The 10,000-nt window shown below is 38.9% G+C and overlaps 1 protein-coding gene and 1 non-coding gene across 4 annotated transcripts in view; one reads left to right on the forward strand and one right to left on the reverse strand.

Annotated features, from left to right (window-relative positions):
- LOC137998080 (ephrin type-A receptor 4-like) overlaps positions 1–10,000 on the forward strand; it is a 127,894-nt gene that overhangs the window by 112,049 nt on the left and 5,845 nt on the right. For all 3 annotated transcript variants that reach the window (XM_068844494.1, XM_068844493.1, XM_068844495.1), the window contains 10 exons: positions 952–1,314; positions 2,023–2,234; positions 2,667–2,730; positions 2,915–3,020; positions 3,302–3,345; positions 3,622–3,747; positions 3,825–3,901; positions 4,570–4,675; positions 5,288–5,349; positions 5,521–5,619. In XM_068844494.1, the coding sequence (XP_068700595.1) occupies positions 952–1,314; positions 2,023–2,234; positions 2,667–2,730; positions 2,915–3,020; positions 3,302–3,345; positions 3,622–3,747; positions 3,825–3,901; positions 4,570–4,675; positions 5,288–5,349; positions 5,521–5,619 (1,259 nt within the window). The remainder of the gene's footprint in view (positions 1–951; positions 1,315–2,022; positions 2,235–2,666; positions 2,731–2,914; positions 3,021–3,301; positions 3,346–3,621; positions 3,748–3,824; positions 3,902–4,569; positions 4,676–5,287; positions 5,350–5,520; positions 5,620–10,000) is intronic.
- Positions 8,765–8,837, reverse strand: Trnas-gga (transfer RNA serine (anticodon GGA)). Its single transcript has one exon. It is a non-coding gene; the product is annotated as a tRNA-Ser (tRNA).

The following is a 10,000-nucleotide window of genomic DNA, read 5'->3' on the forward strand; positions in this document are numbered from 1 at the left end:
CAATGCAGGCTTGATTTTTTTTATGTTTGAGATCTTCTCCAACTTTTCGAGAAATGAAGACTGGGCATAAGTCGATGTTTAACAGCTTACCAAGATCCTTCAACTGTTTGCGCACAGAGTCAGCTGATTTTTGTTCCTTGAACGGCAGAACAATTCGTACTGATTGCAGGTCAGGTGTAGATTTGCATGGAGGTGCTGGTGTTTGTTTGGATGTACTAAAATTGGAATCATAGAGTGAATGTGTTCAGGATATGCCAGCGTTAAGAATAAGGTCTTGAGGCGGATACACTCTTCATGAAATAATGACCAGTTAGAAGATAGCTTGAAAGCTCGGTCTAGCATTGTAATAATTAAGGATTTCTTGTAAAGATTATCAACGTGACTATTATAGTGTGACAATAGACTAGTACACTCTTTTTTTCATAAGAATATATTTTATAAGAATACCAAGGCTGAAATTTGCGAAATTTTAAGAACAAAGCCGAGGCAGAGATTTTGAAAACGATAGATATAATTTTGTGTGTTGAACCATCTGTAAATACACTGAATACAATTTTATGACTTTAACTTAACCGTATAAAATTATTCCTTTCTCTGAACGGCGAAACTAGCCAACAAAACGAAAAAACCTGCACTAGCTTTAGCAAAATGTTCAACGCTAATGACAGTTCGATGAACGGTACATGTAATACATATGTACAGTATTCAGCACAAAAGACATAAACTAAACCGCAAAGTATTATGACAAAAATTCTTTCTTTTTTTAAATAACAAAACCTAGCGAAAACAGATCTAGATACCAAATACTTGTAATTGATACCCTAATAAATTCTAACACGAAAATGTTATCTGTTACATATTATATTTTGACCTGACGATGGTGTCAAGAGAACATCGAAAAGTTGTTTTAAATATTATTCTACCAATAATTTTCATATTTTTCTCTCTTAGAAATCCCATCGGCCCCCAAAAATGTCACAGTTACATTCGTCAACCAAACTGCAATCGGGCTGACATGGGTGTTACCGGAAACAGCTGATGATAAGAGTCGCGTGTACTATGACGTGGAATGTTGGGAGACTTGCAATGAAAATAAGGACAACAAGTGTGTCAACAGACCTTGTGATAATGATGTTAATTACATACCCAGTAAACAAGGAATAAACAAGACCCAAGTAATGATCACAAATCTTTCCTCATTTGTAAATTACAAGCTAACGATTTACTCAAGGAACAGAGTGAGTGATTTGGCTAGAGAGATGCATGGACTTGAAGGAAACTTTGCCTTAATCAATGTGATAACTGATGAATCACGTAAGTTTTATCATTTCTATTATGTTTGTTCACAAACGCATCTACTTGTCGGACCATTAGAGATAGGACAAAGCCCGGAAGGACAGAAAATATTGGCACAGGAATTTTTTCTCGGTTTTTTTTTCCTGGGATTCAACCTTTGCGCTGCGCCGAGTCTCGGATTTTCTTTATTGGTTTTTAATCGGTGAATAATTTTATCGGTGAATAATTTTATCAAGTAGACGTCTTCTAACGAAATTAAGAAGCATTGACACATAAGTGATTCTAAAAAACCAAAACCATGGCTTTTGAAAGTCATTTTACCCTGTTACAATCGATTTCAAGCCCCGGCTGGACGCTAGGGTGTGCTAAGTCCGGCTGAACTCATTTTAAACAATCGCTATTTCCTGCTTAAAGAGTATGCACTAGAAGCGAAGTCGGTATTTGCAGTTGTAGCTCATTCGGTCTGTAGCGACTTCATCACCAACGCTATTTGCTACAGGAAGGGATCTTGCTTTCATTTTTCCTCGTGTATATAGCCGACAACTATGAAGAAGCGAACGAAAACGAGACAAACGTCACCAGAGACAACTTGATCGAAACCGGCTGCGCCTCGTGAGTCCACAACATTTTGACCACTGTGATGACGAATGTCGTTGTCGATAAGAGTACAGACAACGCTGAACCACTTTCGATTTGTTAATTTAAAAATGTTTGATACAAATGTAGGTCCTGGTAAGCCAGAAGTCTCTGTTGAAAGACTCAGCGAAAGGGATGCTGTTTTCGTATCTTGGACTTTGGGGGACAAGAATGGAATCATATTGAACTACAACGTGACCTATATTAGAGCGGATGATATGGTGGACCGGAGGAGTGTCAATACAACGCAAATGAGTCAACATTTTGAGGGTCTGATGGCTGGTAAAGCCTATGAATTCCAGGTACGAATAAAGTGAAAAGTAAAGGAAAGTCAGGGACGGATCCAGAAATTCCAGAAAGTGAGGGCCGAAGGAATTGTGGAGGGAGCTCATTTTACTCCCCTCTCTCCATCAGTACTCCGTTTTAAGGGTATTTAAAGCTACTTAAGATGCACAGAAAGGAGAGAACTCGAAACAAGGATGTGAGATCCGGGAATCGAACTCGGGATCCCTTGTACTAAGGTCGCGCACTAACCGACTGTGACATCCTTGCTTTGTACGGATCACATTTTCTTTCTAAAATATCGAATATCAATGTCATCTCAAACAGTCCTTCTCAGGACTACACTCACCTTGACGATCGTACCTTATTATGATCGGTCTGTCTTAATTAATCTTAAGATTCAAGCTAGGGGCGTCTTGATAGATCCATTTTGTTGCTCTTAATTAAAACAGGTGTATGCCGTGAACAGCTACGGTAAAGGACCCACAGGAGTGACCAACTTTATCCTTCAAAATGGTTTGTTTCCTGAGTTTTTCTTTTATGATGCTTTTAAAAGAACAGTGTAAGGTTCGAGGAATTGAAAGAGGGTTATAACTTGATGGTAGGGAGTCTGCGTTTTGTTGAGGTATATTGTTATTATTACATGATACGACCTGAAATTACAGCCTTGTAATTTTTTCTATTCACGTTGTTCGTGTAGGTGGTAATGCCGAAGAATTGCTCGTTCCCATTGCTGCTGGTGGTGGAGGGCTCTTATTCATTCTTCTTGTCATAATGGTCGTGGTCATTTTTATTACACGTCGGAGGTATGTTCATCTTTAATGTTCCTAACTTTGGTTACGCTGTGGATCCAATTGAATTTCTGGTCTTCACTCACGTGATCAAGTGAAACACCGACATGGCCATCGTCGGTGACGTCTTATGAAAAAGAAGGAACGTGTTCGCCGTCCATCGCAGTTTGCAATATTACAATTTCGTACAAGCGTTATAAATGTAAATCTCAAAAGTTGTATGATTCGAAAGTTTGTTTCCCTTGTTGTTTGAATAATTTATCAACAGTTTCTAATTTGTTTCTTTGTCATTTTAGAAACAGGAATGTCCATAGAAATTACATAAACAGCATTGAGCGTGGTAAGGTTTCCTTTAGGAAGGTTATTAGTGTCAGTAGCAATCATCATCAACATTTGAAGATAGCGTTAATATTTGACTTAAAGACAAAATGCCAAAATCTGGAGTAAAAAGTTAAATGATCTTTTACCCACGCAGATTTCCATTCCCACCCCGGTATGAAAGAATATTGCGGTCTGTTTTCAAAAATTGCTGTTTGCAGTCGTTTAATCAGGGATAAATACTGCACTAACATGTTTGTTGTTTGGTAACGATGATTTTTTTTTCTCTGATTAACAGGAGAGGAGATGAATCAACGCCAGTACGTTGACCCATCAAACTATCTTGACCATATGGAGCTGTTAGCAACTTTTACGACGGAAGTAGACAGAAGCAAAGTCAAATTGGAAGAAATGATTGGACAAGGTAAAAATTATTCATTTAAAGTCATTAATAGATGCCGATTCGTTCTTAAGCCAGGCTTTCTTTACTCTTAACTGCAGGTGAATTTGCTGATGTCTACAGAGGGACAAAGAAAACCCAAGGAAAACAGCAAGTCGTTGCTGTCAAAGTACTCAGGGTAAAAGTTAGATCTAGAATGAATGCATTACATTGTACACAATATCAGCCTCTATCGTTGGGATCATTCTTTGGCCACAGACTCGGTCAGAATTTCTTAAAGAACTAAGGCCCTGTTATGCAAATCACATCAAAGCGAGAAACGGCAAAACCACTATATAAAACCTGAAAATACCAGGTATTTGACGTAATGAGGTAGAGAAGGATCGATAAAACGTTTCTCTTCAACCAGACAACCACGTTTCTTACATACGTTTCTCGTTACCAGTATGTGCCTTGCCATCCTTCCTTTTCGCTCTGTACCATCTTAAAATCTCGCTGCAAGCTTTGTTCGTGAACAAGCCTTCCTTCAGTCTACTTTGTATTTGCCAAAATCAGTGATGCAGTATTAAGTATTTATGAGTCAATGAGTTAGTGCAGTTACCCTAACCCATAAAATGAAAGCTAAAATTTCAGAGTGCCTACTTCAGGCCTAATCACTGAAACGAGGGCTTACGCTTAATCAATAAATTATTGCTATATTGACTGTGAGTCTCGTTGACTCATGACTCTGTCATTGACTCACTGGCTCATTGACTCATAATTTATGCGACCTCGATGCATCATACTTTATGCTTGGCCGTTTTTGATGCCCTTCTATCAACCTCCCCTTTTATTTTAACTCCACAGCCTGGTTCAAGTGCGAAAAACCAACGAGATTTCCTATCAGAGGCGTCCATTATGGGTCAATTTAATCATCCAAATGTGATTAAGCTCATTGGCGTTGTTACGAATAGTAAGTGTATCGATTTTTTATCGCACTTCTATTATCATTACAGTCTCGAGCTTGTACAACTGAGAACTGGTGCTTTCCTAATTGGGGAGACTGTAAATAAAAGCCAAGATCAAATAAAATGTTGGTTTCTGGTGAGAGGGGAAAATCGGAGTGCCAGGCGAAAAACGTCTTGGAGCAGAGTAGAAAACCAACAAACTGCGTGAAGTTAACATTGCTCATGTGGATATTAGCCAAGATATAACCTGAAATGAAGTCTAAGTCAACGGAAAGAAAACTTATAATAGTGGTATAAAAGCATCATAAAATAGCAAAAGACGAGAAGATTACGCCACGTTGGCAGACAAAGCTCAGTCGACGCGATAACGGATTTATTATACACGGCGATAGACTTACCTTTCCAACCCGTCTATCCAATCATAGCCCCGGGATACGGTCCATCACATCCGATCACGAGGCTGGCTAAGTATATAATTAGGGCAGGTGCAGAGTTGGCAATTAACAATTGTTACAGCATGAAGTAAGTTTAAGCTTTGATTAGCCATCCAAGGGGAAGTGCGTTAGTTTTGCAGATGGTTTCTTTTCGACTCTTCACTAGTCGTTTCTGATACGTAGGTAGGCCTATGATGATCATTACGGAATTATTGGAACAGGGATCGTTGGAAAGCTTTTTGGAGGTATGTTACGTACACGATAGAAAAGCGTCAGATCATCTTTAGAGGTTGATTTGCATATTATGAAAGCAAACTTCCTAATATGCAGGAGGTCTAGATGGGTAATTTTATTTTACTTTTTCAAATTTAGGTACGTGCATATTAATTGTTCCTTTTGTTTCTTTTTAAACGCAGGCCCGGAAAGGAATTTTGACGAGCCTTCAGCTTTCTGGAATGGCAAGGGGAGTTGCCTGTGGCATGGTTTATCTTTCAGAGATGAATTTCATTCATCGGGTATGCTCTTAAATCGTTTTGACTGCTACACAAGTTAAAACCAGTATTCTTTCGCATTCAATGATCTCTTTAACCAACGCTACCTTTCATAGCCTACCCTTTCACATATAACCCTTTAAAATTACCACATATCGTATATGTGCTCACGGTCTCAAGTCTTCAATTGTGAACTAAACAATATTTTCGACCAATTATGGCAGTGATTTTCTTAAGGGAACTTACTAGTTGCCTTACAATGCTTTTAAGGAAGACAATGTACCGAAACCGGAAATATTGTTATTTGCGCGATCGCAACCTGAGCGGTCAGCGATCATCGAAAAGAGGAAGTAATGGCGCCGGCCATGAGCAGTGAACGTTTGTTATGGAATGCCGTTTGTGTCAAAAATACTTCTTGTCATATATAAAACTTATCATTAAATATATAAAACTTATTGCTCTTTAAATAAAACATCTTAACTTATACATAAAACTTGCTACAAAATGTAAAACTTGTCACGCCGTATATTCATGTTTGAAAATACAAAACTTGTCACGCCATATATAAAACTTGTTGCAAGGAATTTCTCACGCCATATATAAAATACTTGCACGCAATACGCCTATTGGAACCCAGTACTGCGCCAAAGGGACGAGAACGAGGCCATGAACTTGCGTTTCCAGGATTATAGACCCTATAAAGTTGCGTGAAACGCTTCCGCAAATAACTCAGAAATGCTGTAGTGCACAGACCTGAGAATTGGTGGGGTGAATTATGAATTTGTTTCCTACATCATTCCAAGTTTTTGACTTATTTCATTGAACGGCTTCGATTTTATTTTTTTTTGTTGCGCGACAGTGAAAATGATCCATCATTAAACTCGACATCTCTCTTACAATTAATACTCCAGAGGTGGCTTGACGCGGTCTGGAAAGAGCTTGAAGTGTGGTGGATTACAGAGGAGATCTGAGAGGTTATTAAGGGCAGCTGGTATCCCCAAATATACTTCTTTTTGTGTGGCATCCGCTGGTCCACTACATCGATGAACAGCTTGTACCAGTGTTTACAAATATCGTCAATGGTCATCGAAGATATATGAAGTATGCCAGGGGATTTTACCAAGATCAGCTAGGAAACTTATTGTCGAAGCCCTTCATACTACGATATTCAAGGAGCTTAGGTTGAGGTCTAGTGGTCTTCTGCTTCCGTATATCATTGTTCTACTTGTAGCAAATCGTTCCGGGTTGCTGGCAATAAGGACATCAGTGACGCAGAGCTGTTGAAATGACGACTTCGCGGAAGGCTGCCGACTGTGATTGCCTAATAATCGAGACAGTGACTCATTTATGTCCTTTTGATTACCTCTTTGCCTTTCCACTCTGTTTTGGTCTTTAAGACCATCACCAAGACTTGATAGTCTCTCAACGAGGTCTCTGTGAGAAGCCATCTTGCTAATCCTGGAAACTTAAAGTGCCCCTTAACCCCAAAATATTTTTTTCGCTGAAATGACTCTTTGCACCTGTTTGAAACGCATTGCGGCCATTTTTTCACTTTTCTAACAAGTCCTGCCATTTTTATAGGCTTCGAAAGTTGCGAAAATTCAAGCATCTTTTGTTCACGACCGAGTCAGAATGGGAGTGGGTCTATTCCTGATTTGACGTCAAAAACTGATTTACATTGCATTAACTCTTTGTAAAAATGCATGCAAAGTAGATTGTGACGTCAAATCAGGAATGTACCCACTCCCCTTCTGTAAAAATGCATGCAAAGTAGATTGTGACGTCAAATCAGGAATATACCCGCTCCCCTTCTGACTCGGTCGTGAACAAAAGATGCTTGAATTTTCGCAACTTTCGAAGCCTATAAAATGGCAGGATTTGCTACAAAAAGGAAAAAATGGTCGCAATGCGTTTTGAACAGGTGCAAAGATTCATTTTAGCGAAAAAAATTTTTTGGGGTTAGGGGCACTTTAAGTCTCGATCTTTGGCGCGGTACTGGGTTCCATTAGGTGTATTGCGTGACAAGTTAAATTTTATATATGGCGTGAGAATTTTTTTTGCAACAAGTTCTAGATATGGCGTGACAAGTTTTATAGCCTGCGAGCAGGCTCTTTTGTAAGTGGCGAATCCGCGAGAGAATTGGGGCGGGAAAAAAGAAGCCTGCTTGCAAGCCAACTCTTTTGAATTCTCTGCGTTCCTCCACGAACGCGGTATTCTGATTGGTCAAAAGTAACATGGGATGACAAGCCGCCGAAGCCGCCTATGATGCTACGATAACAAGGAAATATTGTATTAAACGTCGGCGGCATTTGAGGCAAATGTTATGGAAGCATTTTGCGGGCTCTCTTGTAAAATCTAGCCTGCCAATGCAGCTAAAGAAAGAACAGAAAAAATCAGTAAATTGTCTACTTGAAGATACTTAAAGCTCTAGAGGGACGTGTTCGCAGTGGTGCCGACTGGTTATGGAAAAAAGGTTTATCTTTCAGCTGTTCTGTATTGCAGTAAAAGTTAAAAGGCTATCGGAAATTATTTGCCCACTGGCTAGCCTAATGCAAGACCAAGTCGAGGAGGGAAATTCGCGGGGCTTGAATTGTAAAGCTCTACGGACATGAAAGACTTTCTTATGCAGTCTTCCGCAAATAATATAATATTTACTTAAACGTACAATAGATAGTAAAAAATAAGGAATTTTTGTCAATTCTGTACAAGACCCTCGTTCGACCGATATTGGAATATGCTAGCCCGGTGTGATCACTACATCTAGCCAAAGACATCTATGAAATCGAGAAGGTACAAAGGAGAGCTTCGCGAATCGCCCTAGGCCAAAAACGACAGGAGATGACGTACGAGGACAGGTGTAATATACTTAAATGGAACTCTTTACAATGTAGGAGGGAATTTCTATCCCTAGTGGAGTGCTACAAGATCGTATTCAAACTGAATGGTCTGAATTTCAGCGATTATTTTGAACTGTGCAGGAGCACTAAGACGAGATCCAACCATCGATATAAGATGCAAACTAAACTCGCAAAATTAAGGTAATCAAACTTTGGAACGATCTTCCATGTAATGTATTAAATTGCAATGATAGTCCAAATTATGTGAAGCTATGATCTTCGCAGTTGTGAACGCAATTTTTACAATTGCGTAGAGAAGCCTGAAAAAGTCAAGACTTCAACGGGGTTTGAACCCGTGACCTCGCGATTCCGGTGCGACGCTCTAACCAACTGAGCTATGAAGCCACTGATGTTGGGAGCTGGTCATTTGTAGGTTCTAATGGTCCCGTGAGGAATGAATCAATGATGAAATGGTATATGAAATGAATCATACATGAACTGCGGATATGAAATCAAGTGAAGCTATGATCTTCGCAGTTATGAACGCAATTTTTACAATTTTTTATATTTTCGAACATGTTGTATATACGGCGTTTACAAGTTTTATATTTTGTAGCAAGTTTTATATGTATAAGCAATGAGTTATATATATTTAATGATTAGTTTTATATATGACAAGAAGTTTATTTGATACAAACGGCATTTCATAGTTTGGCGTTGAGTTGTTTTCAAATTCTGGAAAAAAACCAAAGTGTAAGTAGTTCGTCTTTTGTCTTAAGTTTCCAGTCTTCGCTCGTACATTTCGTATATTTAGAATCTTACATCTTGTAATAAGTGAATGTGCGAGTTGAAATAAAGTTTAAATACTCTGAAATCATGTGCCGGCCATTTTAGGTTGGCTAAAACCAGTTCAACAATGTCAAGATACTGTCTTCTAACAAGGATTAACTCAACAACTCTCCTCCACATGGCGGCAATGTTTTGGTACCATATGAATCACCGTGTTTGCTTAACAAGGTGCACTCATTGCTGTAGCGTAATAGGTCACCACAGCAACAGGAAAGCCGTTGAAAAACACGCTATATTTTGTAATTAAATGCTTATGTCTTAAAAACGAACTCGTTGACACCCAAAGGATCAGAGGTATAAGATGTAGCTCTTTGCAAAGTTTTAGAAAAAATCTCTGGACCAGATTTAGAGGCTTATTAAGTATTCCAACGGTGAAGGTAACTCTGAATCCGCACTGGAGAAATTCTTAAACTTTGCAAGGAGTTTCAAGCAGTAGCAAATGGGGGTCGTTTCGCTCTCGAAATACAAGCATTTAAGTGTTTTTAGATGGGTACCCCAGTTGCTGTGTAACCTATTACAACTCCGTGAATTTGAGCTTATTTTGCCGTTCAGCATTTTGTTTCGTTATTGTAGTTTAACATGGTGCCGTACAGTGTTATAAAGTTAATCTTTCTTATAGAAGAGTTCTTGAGAGTTTTGAAACTGGTTTGAGCCCCCACTCCTAAGTTTTTGTGTTGTCACAAAGTGACCGCCATATGTTGCTACTTTAAATAATGAAT

The sequence above is a fragment of the Montipora foliosa genome, chromosome 3 (genome assembly GCF_036669935.1).
Source record: "Montipora foliosa isolate CH-2021 chromosome 3, ASM3666993v2, whole genome shotgun sequence".
Lineage (NCBI taxonomy): Eukaryota > Metazoa > Cnidaria > Anthozoa > Scleractinia > Acroporidae > Montipora > Montipora foliosa.